This window comes from Dromiciops gliroides, chromosome 6 (genome assembly GCF_019393635.1).
Source record: "Dromiciops gliroides isolate mDroGli1 chromosome 6, mDroGli1.pri, whole genome shotgun sequence".
Taxonomy (NCBI): Eukaryota; Metazoa; Chordata; class Mammalia; order Microbiotheria; family Microbiotheriidae; genus Dromiciops; species Dromiciops gliroides.
In genome coordinates, this window is record NC_057866.1 from 206,577,319 (window position 1) to 206,595,542 (window position 18,224).

The 18,224-nt window shown below is 38.3% G+C and overlaps 1 protein-coding gene across 7 annotated transcripts in view; it reads left to right on the forward strand.

Annotated features, from left to right (window-relative positions):
* TENM3 (teneurin transmembrane protein 3) overlaps positions 1 to 18,224 on the forward strand; it is a 1,675,137-nt gene that overhangs the window by 1,406,357 nt on the left and 250,556 nt on the right. For all 7 annotated transcript variants that reach the window (XM_043970124.1, XM_043970125.1, XM_043970126.1 and 4 more), the window contains one exon: positions 9,583 to 9,820. In XM_043970124.1, the coding sequence (XP_043826059.1) occupies positions 9,583 to 9,820 (238 nt within the window). The remainder of the gene's footprint in view (positions 1 to 9,582; positions 9,821 to 18,224) is intronic.

Consider the following 18,224-nt stretch of genomic DNA (forward strand, 5'->3'; position numbering starts at 1 on the left):
TCTCTCATGTATCATCTATTGATAGCTATAGATATAAACAGGTCTAGATATTATACATTACTAGATAGAGCATTCTCATTCTCTGTCTCTGTCTCTCATTCTATGTCTCTTCTATCCATCCATCTAGCTATCTATCCATCCATCTATCTATCTATCTATCTATCTATCTATCTATCTATCTATCTATCATCTATCTCCTTTCTTTATCTCTGTCTCTCCCTCATTTTGTGCTCTACACTTCTTTCTACTCTCAGAAGTCAGTCAAAGTTGATCACTCATAGTACAACTGAACAAATATATAAAGATAGCTATTGTGTCACTGTGGCACAGTGAAAAGAGGATGGAATTGTAGTCTAAAAGACCTGGTTTCAAATCCTTGCTCTGGTATTTAGAACCTGTGTAACTTGGAGCAAGTCATTTAACTACTGTGGGTCTTTGTTTTTCCTCAGAAAAATCACAAGGTGTTTTTGAAGGAACTTTCTAGTTCTAAATCAATAATCCTATGGTTTTCTCACCCAAACTCAACTCACTATTGAAGATCTCATCTAGTCAAAACAGGATATAAAAAGATTCTCACCTCCTTTCTTTTTTTTTTTTTTTTGTGAGGCAATAGGGATTAAGTGACTTGCCCAGGGTCACACAGCTAGTAAGTGTCAAGAGTCTGAGGCCGGATTTGAACTCAGGTCCTCCTGACTCCAGGGCTGGTGCTCTATCCACTGCACCACCTACCTGCCCCTTCTCACCTCCTTTCTGCACATCATGTTTCTTATTAAAATCTAAAATTTGTGGTACTGTTTTTGTCTGCCATGTAGTTCTGGTTCATAGGGAGTTTGCAATCCTCCAAAATCCTTACAGTTTATTGTTTAAATCCAAGTATAATACTTTATTTTTATCCCCATTAAAACTGAATTTTAATGGGATAAGCCAATCATTTTCACCTCTTAAGTTAAAAAAATAATGAATTTGTTTAGCAAGTTAACCATATTGCTCAGCTTTATGGCATCTACAAATTTCATAAACCTACCATTTATTTATTCATACAATTTATAAATAAATTTTTTGAACGGAGGAGAGCAAAGGACAGTCTATTCTGCCTTTTTCCATTGATGGGTCCACTTTGTGTCTGGTTGTCTAACCAATTATGAAAACCCAGCCAACTCCAGCATCTATCTCCATTTTCTCCATGAGGGTATTGTGTAAATCTTAACCACATGCCTTCTTGATTTCCAGGCATACCATGCTTATTATTGATGGTATCTGAGTAGCTCTTTTGCAAACATGCTACCTAATAAAGTTGGATATTTCACGTCTCACTGTTTTTACTCAGGCCACCAGTAGTTTCAGCTAATAACTAATAAGCAGATGGAGGAACAGGACATATGGGTACATGAGTTTCACAAACCAGAATTTCACTTTCCAACAGTCTTCTTTAACATGTGTCCAAGAATTCGTTTAACCTAAAAGTGGGGACTGACTATATGTGGCGTAGTGCACAGAGTTTTGGAATTAACAGTCAAGAATGGAGGAGTGAATAAGTGTGTTGGAATACTTACTTTGTGCCAGACATTGTACTAAGTGTTGAAGACACAGATAGAAGTAAACAAGACAGTCCCTTGCCTAAGGGAGTTTCCATTCTGATGAGGGAAGACAGAAAGGGGAATTAGAAGAGAGAATGGGGTAGGGCAAATGCCAAGAATTGTTATGGTGGCATGGTGGCATGGTCCCTGTAACATAAGATAAAAGTTCGTTCATGAGAACTCAAGGTCTCAGAGGTAGAGTACAATGGTTTGGTGGGAAGTATATGAGGAAGGCTGGAGTACAGTCAAGTCATGTCACTTTGTGACCAGGAGATAGCACAGTAGCCTGTGGTTGTAGACAAGACACCTGTTGGAGCCCAGGAACTCAGGGACCCAGTCTGAGATCAGTAGAGAGGGGGATGAGGAAGATGGCCAGATGGCAGGCAGCACGATTTAGAAATGTTCACAAAGTGGTGTGGTGGCCTGGTTCTGATCAAAAGAAGTTCAAATCCCACCTCAAAGACTTTCTAGCTGTGTAGCCTTTGCAAATCACTAACCATCTCTGTTCTTCAATTATACCATTGGTACGGGATGGGACTGGGGGGGATTGGACTCAGCTTCTAAGTTTCCTTCCAGCTCAATGAATCTGTATTCTTAATCTGGAATCTATAATTCAAGAAGCAGTAACAGTGTCCCCATTAAATTCTCCTTATCTAAAATGTGGATACCAATTTTGATTTTTCTAAATGAATTAGAAACAGAGGTTGGGTTTCAGAAAAGGGTTCTACTAACACTTCAGGGAAGTAAGGTAAACAATTGTTGTTTGTCCTTGGTTCTTTAAGAAGAGCATGACATAGTAAGGTGATGTCATGACTTGCAATGAATTGGATTTAAGTGAGGGAGAGCTGTGCAAAGTCACCAGCCCCACTCTTATCTTCCAGAGCTATCTGGGTCCAGTGACAAAATATACTCAAGGTGAACAGTTACACAAACTTGAAGAATGCTGAATTGTGCCATTTCAAAGCACAAGAATAACTGTCGTCTAGTCATAAATGGCTAGCGTATCTTCCTCAGCTAAGGAACCCCACTCTTGAATATTTAACACCTGGGCCTGACACCACTGTATACCCATCTGTCTTCCTTTCTTGGGAAAAGACCCTGGTCAGTCCTCTTCCTGGTCTGGTCTCTACTTATTCCTTTTCCCTTTACAATTTATTGTTCTCCATGGTCCCTACCAGTCTTTCAAGAGAACTTCCCACCCATTCTGTTGGAAAATGGTCCAATGGGGGCAGCTAGATATCGCAGTGGATAAAGCACCAGCCCTGGATTCAGGAGGACCTGAGTTCAAATCTGGCCTCAGACACTTGACACTTACTAGCTGTGTGACCTTGGGCAAGTCACTTAACCCTCATTGCCCCAGAAAAAAAAAAGACTATAAGGAAAATGCTCCAAGGTCTTATTAGCACCCCGCATTAGCAAGACTCTCCCTACTAATGATCAGGGGAAAAGAATCTTATCTTCACAATAGTTATCCACTGTAACACATGTATAATCCTAGCTCTAACCTTCTAACACACATGGAAACCCTCATCTGTGGGATTGCTACTGGTTAGTGTCATGGGGCGCAGAGCACCCCAGAATTTCTCTGGGGCACACCGAGGAATCTTCTCCTTGAGAAACTAAACCAGAGGAACCAAATCAGACTGAGCTAGCTTGGGATTCCTACCCTTCATTCCGGTCTCCCTTATCCTGGGGAGATAAGTTTGGGTGTGGCTTCGGCCTTTGTGTTCTGAAGAGGGATCCGTAGCCACCCCTCACCCAATTCCTCTAGTCACTACTAGTGGGGGATGGTCCTCCACTCCTCACCCAATTCCCCCAGCTACCACCAGTGGGGGATGGTCCACCTTCATTAAAGGAACTTTTCACGGGCAGATGGTCCACCCCCATCAGTCCTCTATAAAAGTACCTTCCAGTCTCCTGTTCGAGGAGATTTGGTACCTCTGAGCCATGTGCTTTATGCCAAATCTCCCCATGAAAAGTCTAAGGATTTCTTTCATGGTTTCCCTCCCCCCACCCTTCCCTTCCCTTGCTCCTAAATAAACTATCACCTTGTTCTAACTAAGTTTTGTGTGCAAGAGGGTGTAATTCTTTAAAGAGGAATTCCTAAGAACCCCAACCCGTACCCCATTTCCCACTATATCATTAGGGTTAGCACAAAGCCTAACTACATATGGGTATTCAAGCCAGGAGTACAAAAACAGTAATTTCGTACTGGTGTTGTGCGAACATACATGCATTCCCTTGGCTGGTTTAGGTCACTACACCTTGGTGTTTTATCATCCTGTTCAATTCTTTTCCATGGAATATCTACCCAGCCCACTGGAGATCTTTCCCTGGATCTTTTAACATTTTGTAGATAACAGTGCACTATTCTACCTGGCCATATATAATCCCTTATTCTTACTACATAACCTTTTATAGTTGCACATGTCCTGGTTGATATCTTTTATGCCATTTTTCCTGTACTAGTCATTACTGGCAATGTGCTATAGCTTACTTATACCTACCATATGTCTTTCTATTGCAACTGAGATCCTTTGGCGTCTGTGATTTGTAGATATAATATCATTTTCAAAGGCTTCAAGCATCCATTTTCAGGATATCACAGGGAAGGGAATATTTCAAAAGAATGGGGGAAATGAGAGATGATATTGGAAGTAAAATGGTATAATGGGAAAAAATACCAAATTTGTTATTATAGGACTTGGGTTCAAATTTTGTCTCTGACTTTTGCTACTTACATGCATTTGAGTAAACTATTTAACCTCTCTTTACTTTAGTTTTATTATCTATAAAATAAGTACTAGGACTGGATGAACTCTGAAGACCCTTCTGGAAGGATAACCATAAGTAACTGCCCTGTCTCTGTAAAGATCTCGAATATTCTCATTTAGGCTAGGCATAATTTTGTCTTCAGGAACCATTCTCTGTATTTTCTAATCTGTCTGCTAATGGTGAAGGCCCTAGTCATAAACCCCTCTAGGGATACGCCTTGCTTTGTGAAACAATATGAACATCATAGAACTTGTCTGCTTACAATAAGAAGGGTGCTTAAAATCTGAACACTCAGTAGATAGTTCCCACCCTGGGGACTTTTATTCATACCTTAGTTCAACTGCTATATGGACTTGACTACTTGTCCCAGGGCCTCAGACATCAGTCCTTAGATTCAGATGCTGTTCTCTACCTAGTATGAATCTTGACAAACAGCCTCTGCCAGTACATTCTGATCCTACTTCTGTTTGAGCCCTTTCTATCCAGTCTAGATCTCGGAACAAGGGCCCCAGTTCACCTACACAGACTTTATCTTTATCATCTTCCCTCTCTTGCAGGAAGCAGGCTAGGTGGCCCAGTGGATAGAGGACTGGGCCTGGAGTTTTAAATCCAACTTGAGATACTATCTGTATGACCCTGGACAAGTCACTTAACTTCTATTCGCTTTAATCTACTGGGGAAGGAAATGACAAACCACTCAGTAGCTTTGCCAAGAAAACCCCATGGAAAGTATGGTTTATGGGTCATCATGAGTCAGACCCAACAACAACTCCATTTTGCCTTGAAATCCTAGTGTTTGGCCTTGGGACTTCATAGTGCCCATATGTCCTATTTGTATTAATTCATTCGGTGTTCATCCAAATGAAAAAGGAACCCATCAATCAAGATGCTCACCATCTCTGCTCAGGTAGATAAGATAATGCACCAAGCCATGGAAAGCCACAAAGTGGGAAGAAAGAAGGACTATAAGGAGGGACCAGCCCTGTGGATAGAAATATGAGAAGCAAGGAGTCCGCTGCTTTAATCGAGCTAACAATCTAATAGGGGAAGACAACTCATGGTGTTGGGAGGTGTGTTTTGCACTGGGAAATTTCAGGGATGGTCAGGGGAATGATAAGGCAATCAATTCAGAAGCTCAAAGACAAGGTATTTTTTAACCCATTATGTTGATTTTTCAGAATCATTTAAGACCATAGTGTAGAGGAGATCATTGATTCCCAAGTCAAAGGACCTGGGTTCAAATTCTACCTCTGATGATTACTACCTGTGTGATCTTGGATGAGTCATTTATCCCTGGATCCCTGTTTCTTCATCTATAAGTTGAGGGGTCTGGACCAGATAGTTTCTTAGGGCCCTTCCACATCTAGATCTTTCATAGCACAACCCTGAAAATATACACAGGTAACTACTGTGTCACTGTCAGAGATATGGAGTCTAGAGGAGGTGTTCCTGGAAGTCTCCGTAGGAACTACAATCCAATGAAACTGCTTTGGATTGAAGCACAGATGCATCCATGACAGTTAAATATGTTAAATTTAATAAGAATGAAACATTAAAAATAATTGATTTTTTTCTGACTTCCCTCTCTTGCTCAATAGCACTAAGATTCTTCCAGGCACCCTGAATAGGAAGCTTGCTGTTACGTTGACACCTCCCTTTTCTTTATAGGATGTTTCTGAGTCCTGTTAACCTTTCTCTTGGAATTGTCTGTAGTACCTATCTATCCCTTTCTTTCAATTCCTGTTTCCTCACCGTTCCTAGGCTCCATTACTATAAAAGCTTCCTTTTTGGCCTGAATGTAGGGTCTCTCTGCTCTCTTCTATTATATGTGTGTGTTTACATATTCATGTAGACATACACACGCATACAAACACATATTCACCCTGATTAAAAAACTTCAGTGGCTCCCTCCTTCCTAAAATACCATCTAAACTCCTCTTTCTAGCTTTCAAGGCCTTCTGTCATCTACCCTTTGAATTGCCTCGATCTCCCCTATATATTGAACTGTATTTCTTATCATTCCCCACCATGAAACTTCAACTCTTGACAAGCCAAGTCTCATTACATGAACATACTGTAATCGTTTTAGCTTCCGGGTTTACACTGATATTTCATCTATTTTTCATATACTTTTCCATGAACTAGCTATACCCATTACCCTCTTCGCTTATCTAAATTCTGCCCTTTTTTGAATGGGCGGTTTAAGTTTTACCGGGTTCTTGAAGACTTCCTGGACCACACCCTCTCTTCCTGACTCATCTCCCATTTAGCAATAATGCATCATACTTTTATTAAGTACCTGTTATGTGTAGGGCAGCTAGGTGGCACAGTGGATAAAACAGTGGTCTGGAATCAGGAAGACTCATCTTACTGATACTTACTAGCTGGTGATCCTGGGCAAGTCACTTAAAACCCTGTTTGCCTTAGTTTCCTCATCTGTAAAATGAGCTGAAGAAGGAAATGGCAAACCTCTTCCATATTGCTGCCAAGAAAACCCCAAATGGGGTCAACAAAGAGTTGAAAATGACTAAACAAAGACAGCAACTAAATTGTAAGGGATTATGCTAAGGACTTCATTAGAAAAGAATGAAGGGGGGTAGCTAGATGTCGCAGTGGCTAGAGCACCGGCCCTGGAGTCAGGAGTACCTGAGTTCAAATCTGGCCTCAAACACTTAACACTTACTAGCTGTGTGACCCTGGGCAAGTCACTTAACCCCAATTGCCTCGCTAAAAAAGAAAAAAGAAAAGAATGAAGGGAGGGAGGGAGGGAAAGAGTGAGAGAAAAAGAAGAAAGAGAGAAAGAAAGAAAGAATAGTTCCCACCCTCAAGGAGCTGACTTTCCACTGGAGATTATACCATACTTACTGATAACCTCATTTTATATTGTTACGTTCATGTTTTATCTTCTCTCTCTAACGATAAGAAAAACCTTGTAGACTGGGACCATAGCTTATTTTTCTGTCTCCTTTGAATAGTGCTTTGCACATAGTAGGGCCTTGCATGTGTTAGATGCTTGATACATTCTTTTTGATTGATTGCAAAAAAAAAAAAAGTGAATGTTGCTTTTTCTTACATTTTCTATTATTTCGGGCAGTGGGTGTATTTAGTTCTGCACCATCTGATAAATTACCTTATGATCTACATCAGACAAAAATTTTAAGTAGACTTTAAAAAAATGCTTTTGCTAGCTGTAGCTTGTTAAATGATCCTATAACCAGCTTGTTGAAATGTGCCTTAAAGCCTTCTATAGCAATTGTAATCATATGCAGTGACACCCACTGGTGCTGAGAAAGACAAAGCTGATTAAGCCTACGACACCTGAATGTTAAGTCTTTTCATGAATTTAAAATTGTTGGTTTCCTTTTTTTTTAAAAACCCCATTAGAATTATAGGAGCAGTTTTAACCCTGCTTTCCCCTCAAAGGCTTATTCTTTCAATGTAATTGAGATTCCAACATTTATCATTTTGCTTGAGTCCCAAAGCAGTGAACCACGCTGGTTTTCTAAAAATCCCAGGAGACCTCAGGGTCAGAGGTTATATAAGAAAACAGCTCTGTCTTCTTATCTCTGGCCATTGCCTCTGTCCCTTTGTTCAAGAGTAAGAAATTATTAGTTGTTAAATTACTATGATATGGATTATTAGGGACCATTAGAAACATTCAGTAATTACTGGTTGTAATATAATAGAGGAGGATTTTTTTTTTCTTCAGTGTTGTGCCCTGCAAAGAGTATTAAGAGGCTTGATAGTATGTATTCAAGCCATTACATATCACAGATTCATTTCCAGCAAAGAGAGAATTACCCCGTTAGACTGTATTATCTAGCTTAATAATCACTGCTGGTGTTCACAATGCAGGTGAAGGATAGTTCCTGCATCTTTTCCTCTTTTTTAATACCTGCATTTATATTAATATCATGGCTTAATGTGTTGCTTTAAAATTATATTGCACTTTGAACTGTATTTAGTCTAAGATTGGCATTTTCAATGGCTGGAAGTAAAGAAGTTTAGTACCAAGTTACCGAGTCATCTCCCTAGCTCATGTCATGTTTGGTTTGCTTAAATGTAATTTCGGCTTTACTGCCTGGGGAAAGGAAGAGGTGAGGAAGGGAGGGAGGGAGGGAGAAAATTTGGAACTCACGGCTTTTTAAAAGAATATTAAAAATTGTTTTTACATGTAATTGAGAAAAATATTCAAAAAAATTAAACGTAATTTGGGGGGAATTTTGTCATCTGTCTATAGCACCAGATAAAGCCATTGAAAAGTAGGTCTCACATGCCCCATTAATCTATGAAAACATAATTTTTTTTTACTTACAACTTATCACGACCACAAAGGCTGATTGACTATTAAAACCTAACTATCAAATTAATATACATATTTTTAAATGGTCAAATACTTTATGGCCAGTCGTGGTTTAGTAACATCCAGTTTCCACCACTATCATGGGGAACCATCTCTGGTCACCTATGACTTACTTCAAAATGTAGTGATACTGCATGGTGTGAAATTGGAAAATCTGTTCTGTGTGTGTTCTAATGGATGTAACGGCCATTAAGTATATGAGTCTTCTGACGTTGTAATCAGATGTGATTCAGTCTGTTAAATATCCATGAAGCAACATCTGCTTCCCAGAGTGACCTTCTGGTAAAGAATACTTAGCGTCTATTAGTAGATCATAGTGCAGATCTGCCTTATTTGAAATGCACTAAACTAGAGTCATCTACTGCTGTTTAGCAACTAGCTTGTAATAATTTATTGCAGTTAAATAAAGCTTAAAAAAACTCCATTAAATAATTATAGGGATTATATGCATTTCGAAAACCTTTGTGTTCCACCGAAATTACCCATTTAATTTCAGGGTTGGTTTGTTAAAAAAAGCTGAGATCTAAAGGCGCATTAGGAGAGCTGTCAGATGCTGTTTTCTGTAGGTGTTAATAAAACTAGATGAAAAAAAAAACCTGAAACAAATTAAAACCAAAAGCAATTTTGCCATCTGTTGTATATTAATTAGAACTTTGTGTATCAAGGGTAAACTCGCTCTTAGAGAATGTCACTGAACACCCGCTAATAGAATAATATGCAAATATATTAGACTATGGAATGATATTCAGTTTCTAATTCTAACTCAACTGTTTAGCGGATCCCCCAAGAAATCAGTAGCGTGTATAGATTACTGTGTGTGTCTTTGCAGAAATATATAATGGATTTTCTTTTTGTTTGTTTTTTTAGAGCAACCTGCCAATAATCAAGGACAGTCCACTCTGCAGCCTCTGCCACCTTCACACAAACAACATTCTGCACAGCATCATCCATCCATCACTTCTCTCAACAGAAACTCTCTGACCAATAGGAGGAACCAGAGTCCGGCCCCGCCGGCTGCTTTGCCCGCCGAGCTGCAAACCACACCCGAGTCCGTCCAGCTGCAGGACAGCTGGGTCCTTGGCAGTAATGTACCACTGGAAAGCAGGTAACTACTGGATAGGACATTTCTCGGTCTTTTGACAACTGAGCCAAAACAATAGCACATCCTAAGATTTCAGGGATTCTTGTACCATCAGCAGCAAAACCACTCAGTGCTTTTAACGTCTAGAGTTGAAAAATAAACTAATCTAAACTTTTCTCCCAGAGCTCAAGTGTACTCCAATCATTCAAGCTGTGTTTTGTTTCTCCTGCTCTTTAAAAGTTCAAGTAGTCATAATAAAAAGATAGGTCATGTGTATTTGATTATTTTTACCATTGAGGGCTAAGGAGGCCCTTCTTAGTCTATAGGAGAAATCTGTATCATTTTCTCTTCCACAAACTCTAACCATACACCTGGAGGTTAGAGGGGAAATATAACAACATATTTCTTGGATTCATATTCTCTCCCTTCTGTCCTTTTCTTCATATCCTGCTTACTTTTTCCTATTGCTTTTTTTTTTCTGGTGATCAAATTATACATGCTTACACTTGGAAAAGAATTTCAAGATCATCTACTTCTGTGAGCCTTTCTTTTTAGTTACTGGCCAGTAGCCATGCTTCCCGTTTGTTTAACCCAGCAACAAGAAACAATTTGTTTCCTAAGGTGCATTTTTTGAGTCGATGGTACTGCGGAAAGAACAGTGGTCTTGGAGTCAGAAGGACAGAGTTTAAGTCCTGTATCTGCATAGAAGTGTTTTGTGGCTTGGGCCAAGTAGCTCCAAGTCTCTGAACCCATTTTCTCTTCCGAATAGTGGAGATAACCCCACCTGCACCCCCTATGTCATAGGCTTGACATGAAGAATGCATTTTATAAACCTTGAAGTAGTCTATACATGAGTTCTGTAGTAGCAGTATTATTATAAATGCCTTCCTTATTTTAAAAAAACACTAAAATTTAATCTCCCTATAAATTCCACCCATTGACTCTATTTCTATGCCCCAGAGTAAGACAGAATGATTCCACTTCTTTTCCATATAACAGATGTTCAAATGCTTGGACAGTTCTTTCCTACTCCCTCAGTTGCCCATCTTCTAGGTAAAAGAACCATCCTCAGTTTCTTCAATTATTTCTCCCTCTCTCTCTCTCTTTTTTTTTTAAGTGAGGCAATTGGGGTCAAGTGACTTGCCCAGGGTCACATAGCTAGTAAGTGTTAAGTGTCTGAGGCCGGATTTGAACTCAGGTACTCCTGAATCCAGGGCCGGTGCTCTATCGACTGCACCATCTAGCTGCCCCTCAATCATTTCTCTTGTGGCATTATTTCTAAGTATTATATAATCTTGGTTATTCTCTCAACACACTCTAGTTTGTTAGCAACTTTAAAAAAAAATGGTGGCCAATAGGTGGTAAACTCCCTGGGGGATTGTGCAGTTCAATAGAGATTGTTTAGTTATATGATATAACCACAAGAGGCTTGTTATGTTCCAAGAAGAAAGGCAGCCCTGGTTCAGGTCCTGCCTCTGACATATATGGACTCTGTGACCCTAGACACAGGGTCCCCCACCTTCTTAAAAATCTCTACAGCTACTAGTGACAGAGTAGGGACTTAGCTACAGTTGGAAGAGGGAGTGTTGTTTTTTTAACCTCTGTTCTATATCAGTGATGTCACAGGTCCAACCCTAAAGAGAAAAAAAAGCTTATGCTCTCATTTAAATCCCCTCCCATTTTTTTTTTTTTGGTGAGGCAATTGGGGTTAAGTGACTTGCCCAGGGTCACACAGCTAGTAAGTGTCAAGTGTCTGAGGCTGGATTTGAACTCAGGTCCTCCTTAATCCAGGACCAGTGCTTTATCCACTGTGCCGCCTAGCTGCCCCTTCTCGTTTAAATTTTAAAGATAAAAATAATTTATATAGTTTCCTTTTAATTTAGTAACCTAGTGGAAGGAACTTTGGAACTCCCAACTCTGCCCCAGCCTACCTGTGTGACTTAGGGAAGATCCCTTAGCTCTTCTCAAACTGTTTCTTTATGGGTAAAACAGAAGGATTAGATTCTCCTAGCTTGCTTCTGCGATTTCCCATAAACCACCAATGAATATCTCCTTTAAAATGTCTTTAATGGAAAAGCCCTTGGTAAGAGTGGTAGTCTACCATTTTCATCAATTATCACTGAAGAGATGTGACATATAGAAATTTCAAGAGGCATAGTTTCTGGGTAATTAATAATTTTATTAATCATGCTAGCAATAATTAATAAAAGGGGTCAGTGACACTTGAGTGCCAAAGAGCCCTCTTGAAACCCACTCAATATTGACATGCCCTTGGAAAAGCAAGTGCTCCTAAGGGTGGCAATCATCTCTGATTGGTTAACAATTAATGGGAGAATGAATATTATAATGAGAGGTAGACCTGTTTTAATGAGGGACTAAGGGATGTGACTTTGATCATGTCATTTACTTCCAAATCACCCCCAGCCTTGAGCAGTTGAGACAAAGGATTCCCCCCACCCACCTACCCCAGTGGAACACAATGGAATTCACCTTAGATTAAATTCTTTGTAAGATTTTCAAGTTGGTTGGGGAAACAACTCCACCAAGATAAGATAAGTCTGAGTGGGGTAAATTGTTGGGAAAGGTTAGGGATCTCACAAATAATTTGTTATTTAATAATCATTTCTCTCAGAGACCTCAGGTACCTTGTATTTCCTCTGTCTCACACCCTTATTTTACAGATGAAGGAACTGAGAGGTAAATTGAGTTGACCAAAGTCTTGTAGCTAATTAGTGCAAGAGCTGGGATTCAAACCAAAGTTTTCTGAGAAAAAAAAATCCAGTGTTTTAGTTTGGGGCCCTACCACGTGATTCCCCCAACCTTCTTCATGATTATTCTTCTTTTGCACATCTTAATCTTCCATTGGATTTAAGGGGAAATAAAACAGGGTGGACATAGCAACAGTATTCTGGACCCTCTGGGCCATTTTCTCATTTGATAGTGTTTGTCCCAAAATGCTGATCCTGACACAGGGAACCTGTGGTTAACTTGGGCGTTGAGATTAGCTCCAGAGAGTTTAACACAGGATGGGAAACATTGTCTCACAATGGACATGTTTGTGCCAAAGAGATACAGCACCTGAACCAACTCTACCCTGAGGATCAGCCAGTGTGAGACCCTTACATAGTCTCCAAAGGTCAAAATCTTTTTTATCTTAACTCTTTCTTCAGGCCTAAGAACCAGGTATCAAAGCTTTCCCCCAAAAGAGCAAGAAGCCACTTCTCTTATGATCTATGATGTCAGCCTTGAGTGGTTGAGCTTTTTTTTTTTTCATCATATGTGGTTTGAGGAAGGCAAGTCAGACACTAGATCCCAATTCTTTCCAGAGAAAGATTGATGTGTACAGATTTGGTGTATGCAAGTTGATTGGTTTGGGGGGAGTTTGTTGGGTTTTTTCCTCAAGGTTATTAGCACAGAGCTAAATTTATCTTTGATAATTAATTAGCAGTCACTGAACAACTAATCAACACTGATTCACTATTGTCACTTGGAAACATTTTATTAGGAAAAAAGTAATTTTCCAGTTGAGTCATCAAATTGAATATGTATAATTGCATTGTAGTTGACAATAATTGTTTTGACAAATATTTATGAAATATGTCAAGTTAAGTCATCAGAAGCATGTTTAATTTTGTGTATTGGGTACAGCACAAGAGAATCAAATACTTAACTAACCGTGTTCTTGGTGAGAATTGTCTCTAGTGAAAGGACACAGGCTTAGTTTAGAGGAGGATAAAATTTGGTGGTTCTTGTGACCACCTCTAGGACTATACTCTAATATGTGTGTGTGTGTGTGTGTGTATATATATATATATTTTTTTTTTTCGGGGCAATGGGAATTAAGTGACTTGCCCAGGGTCACACAGCTAGTGAGTGTCAAGTATCTGAGGCTGGATTTGAACTTGGGTACTCCTGAATCCAGGGCTGGTGCTTTATCCACTGCGCCACCTAGCTGCCCCATACTCTAATATTTTAACAGTATATTGATATATTTTGTTTTTACATTATCTTTAGTTTTGCATATAATCTTTCCACTCCCCCTCCATTTTATGTAATCCTCCACACCCAGAGTCCTGAAACTTTGCATAGAATGAAAGGAAATAATGTTCTCAGCTTTTCTTTAAGGCCAACATTAGTCATTAGAATTGAACAATCTTCATTTTTTATGTGCTTTCCATTAGCATTATAGTGATCATTTTGTTTATTGTTTTCATAGTTTTGATTATTTTACTTTGTCCTAGTTCATATTAGTGTGATGGTGCTTCCCTGAAATCTTCACATTCATCATTTCTTACACCTGAGTAATATTCCATTATATTAATTATCACAATTGGTTTAGTCCATGGGCAGTCAGTGGGCATCTGTTTTGTTTCTGGTTCTTTGCTAAGCACACCAAAAAAAATGCTAATATAATTTTTTAGTGTATATAGATAGTCCTGTTCTTTGTGACTTGAATCTCCTTGGGATATATGCCTGGCTATGAGATCTCTGGGTCAAAGGGTATAGGATATTTTTGTCACTTCCTTTGCATCACCCCAAATTGTTTTCCAGAATGACTGGACCAATTCACAGTTCCAGTAACAGTGTTTCTGTCTTTCTGCAGCCCCTCCAGCATGAAATATTTTCATCAATTGTCATCTCTGCCCATTTGGGGAGTGTGAGTCAAAACTTGAGTTGTCTTGATGTGCATTTCTCTAACATTGGTGATTTGAAGCTGCCCTTCCAATAATCTATAATTCTTCTTATGAGAACATTTTACTACTAATCTATTGGGGAACATCTCTTGGACTTACACATATTTATTATCTTCCTATATATCTTGGACATCGGACATTTCTCAGAAATGTTTGATGCAAATATACACATACACACAGATACACATTATTTTTTTCAATTAACAGCTTCCCTTCTTATCTTTGCTTTCTTGTTTTATTTTGTGCAAAAGCCTTTCAATCTCATGTACTCAAAACTATTAGTTGTGTTATCTGTGATCCCCTCTACCCTTTAAGAATGGTTTGGTTAAGAATTCTCCCCTTATCACAGCCATAAAAGTTTTCTACATCTCTCCTAATTTTTTTTTAAATGACGTGATGTTAAATATCCATTTTGAGTTTATTGTGGTATGTAGTATCTGATGGAAGTTTAAATCTAACTTCTACCTAGGTACTTTCCAGTTTTTCTAGTAGTTCTTGTCAGGGAAATCTTCCACAAATAATTGATATTTTCAGGTGTACTCTACTATTTGTTTATTTTTTATTAGACACAGTAGTCAAAGGTGAGATTATGGCAGATTTTACCACATTCAGACCTTGTTAAGAAGTCATTCCTATACAGAATTGTTGAGTGAGGGGTTGCTGGGAGATAGATTTTTGCTGAGGTGTTTATCCATTTCCTAGGAACACCTAGTGACTCTTCAGTATAGTTATATTAATCCTAGCTTTATTTTCAAGGATTGAAGCGGGAGAAAAAAAAACATTAACAGATGACAAGATTTCTTTTTATGTATATGAAAAGGAGAACATTGCTCCCCATTGGCTGTCATCCTGAAAAGTAAAATGAGCTATTTTAATCTGAAATATTTTTTGTGTGTGATTTTCTCCTTGCCATCCAGGTTTCACATCTTTTAATGCTGTTAATCCAAGGTAAACAGTGTTTGAACTTTCAGTCATTCAACCGATAAATATAAACTGCAGTGTGAATATCTCACATTGTAGCCAACACAGTGCTACTGGGGTTTGTTTAATAATCTCACTTGGTTGGAACTCTTGAGGTGAAGAACCAGTCTTATTTGGCATTGATTTTTTCCCTTTTTTAGTTAAAGTCCCCTATTGTGTATGATTCTAAGGCTCAGTTTCAGCTACATTAACAACTTTAGCTGGACTGGCTTCTTTCTCCTTTCATGTATGTAGGTGTTTTTTGTTATTGTCGTCTTTCTTGTGTTTTGTTGTGGTTTTATTTTTTGTTTGTTTTTTAATCCAGTAAGTAGTTTAATCTTGGGTCCTTCTTTTAGTTTGTGACTATACTAAAGCTCCTTCACCCACTCCTATCTGCCCCCCAACTCTGACTTTTTCATAATTGTCATTTACAAGATAAAAGTTATTTGTCATTCATAACCATTTCTCTCGTTAGCTTTCTTTTCTGCCTTCTCTTCTAAGCATATATTGTTTATAGTTGACCATAGTAGTGTAATTCAAATTGGCTGTGGGTGGTACGGTTTGGACCTTAGTAATCTGGTCCAACATTCATTTTACAGATGAGGAAACTGAGACTCTGAAAAGAGAAATTACTTGGCTAAAATCAGACCAGTACTAAGTCATAGAATTGATATTCAAACCCAGTCTTCCTCCTACTGCATATTATAATCTATGAAACAAGAATACTTTGCAGACTTTTTAGTTTCAAGGGATTATAAGGAAAGTCTGAAGGGGGGGAATTACTTTTTTTTCCTCATTCCATATTTCAGCATAGCTCTCAATTTGATTTATTAGAAAGTATTTTTTCCACCGGATCCAGCTTCTTTCATCCAAAAAAAATTATTTCTTTACTCTAATGAATGTAATTTTTGCTACTAGTTTTTGATACAATCAATAGATATGTGCTTTAGCCATACTGAAGTAGTTCAGTTTTATTATTTGCTCTATTTTGTATTATTGAAAATAGCTTGGGGAAAAAACTGGAAATTCCTGTTCTACAATGCACAAAGTTGTTCTAATCATTAACCCCATCCCACTCTAGCCCTCCAGGTAAGAATCTTTTTTCTTAAAGTCAAACCAAGATTTAAAAACTTCATTTATTCTTTACAAACATTTCCTTTTACTGTTTTTTTCTCTCATACGTGATCACCTTCTGTACATAATAGCCTACAAACATTTTCCTTAAGACTTCTATTGATGAGGAACTAATGGACTACCAAGGTAACCCATTGCACCAGGAGACCACTCCAGTTTTTGGAAACCCATGCAAAAATCTGCCTCTGAAACTTTCATTGTTTATTCTTCTGGGGCCAAGCAAACCAAGTCTCTTCTATCTGATAACCCTTCAAATATCTGAAATTAGCTGTAATGTCTTCTCCTCTCCATTGCCCCCCAAAATCCCCATCTCCAAACTAAATATCTTCAGTTCTTTTAAATATTCTTTGCACGGAATAATCTCCCATCCCTTAAGAATCTTGGTCACTCTTCTCTATATGCGCTCCAACTCATTCATGTCCTCCTTCAAATGTGATATCCCAAACTGAATACAGTGCTCTCAATGGGGTCTGCCCAGAGTTATAGCACCACAGGACCTCAATTGTTCTAGACACCATGCCTCTTAATATAGCTTATCAGCATGATAAATAGCTTCTAGAGAAATCTAGAAGAGCAAATGAAAAGCTTTGAATGAGACAATATTACAACAGATTTGAAAGGTGTGGCTTGATCAGTACAGTGCTAAGAAATACATTGTTTTTAAACTTCATTCCATCATTCTGACCTTTAGCAATGGGAAAGTTAAATACATGCTTGCATATTCCTTTGTGGGGGAGAGAGTGTCTGTGAGTATACACATATACATATACATATATACATACACACAATGTATATGGATTAAGTCATTCAATAATTATCTATTAGATGTTAACAGAATGGGGTTCATTTTTAGTCATTTAATAAAAGATTTATTAAAGGCTAATTCTTTTACGAATGCTTATTGGGCACTGATAGCTCATTAGTTCTATTTCCATTACCTTTACCTTGCAGTTTGGTAAATGCTTTGCTAATTATTAATGGATGAAATTGCATATTAAAGTATTTCTTTGTTAGTATATTTTTATTTAAATATCTACACATCCTGAACTGCTTTAATGTGAGATCAATTGATGATGCTATTCTAAGTGCTCACTTAACTTTTCCCATTTTTCCCCCGATACCTTCCGTCTATTTAGAACCAAGCAGAGTTAGGCTACTGCCTGCTATTTATGATTTCAGTGAACATCAGGAAGATCCTTCCCTGCCTCCAAATCCCTGCACTAGCTAATGGAACCCAGAATGAAGCACAGTTCTCCCTACTTGGTTTTAAATTGAGCATATGACCATTCATGGCATTTTTCTACCAAAGAATATGAAAACTATTTAGCTAGATAGAAATATTTAGTCTCTCAAATCCAGCCTCAGACACGTGACACTTACTAGTTGTGTGACCCTGGGCAAGTCACTTAACCCTCATTGCCCAACCCAAAAAAATATTTAATCTCTTTTAAAATTTTGATTGGAATGCTAGAATATAATCAAAATGTGAACCTCAAAGCAGTTAACTGTACCAGGTCTTTGTCCCTCCATTATCTTTTCTTCCTTCTATTATTAAGTAAGAAACAAGTGAATCTTTATATCTGTGGATCATAAGTCCTTTAATTTGGTCTTGAGAAGAAAAGATTAATTTATTCATGATA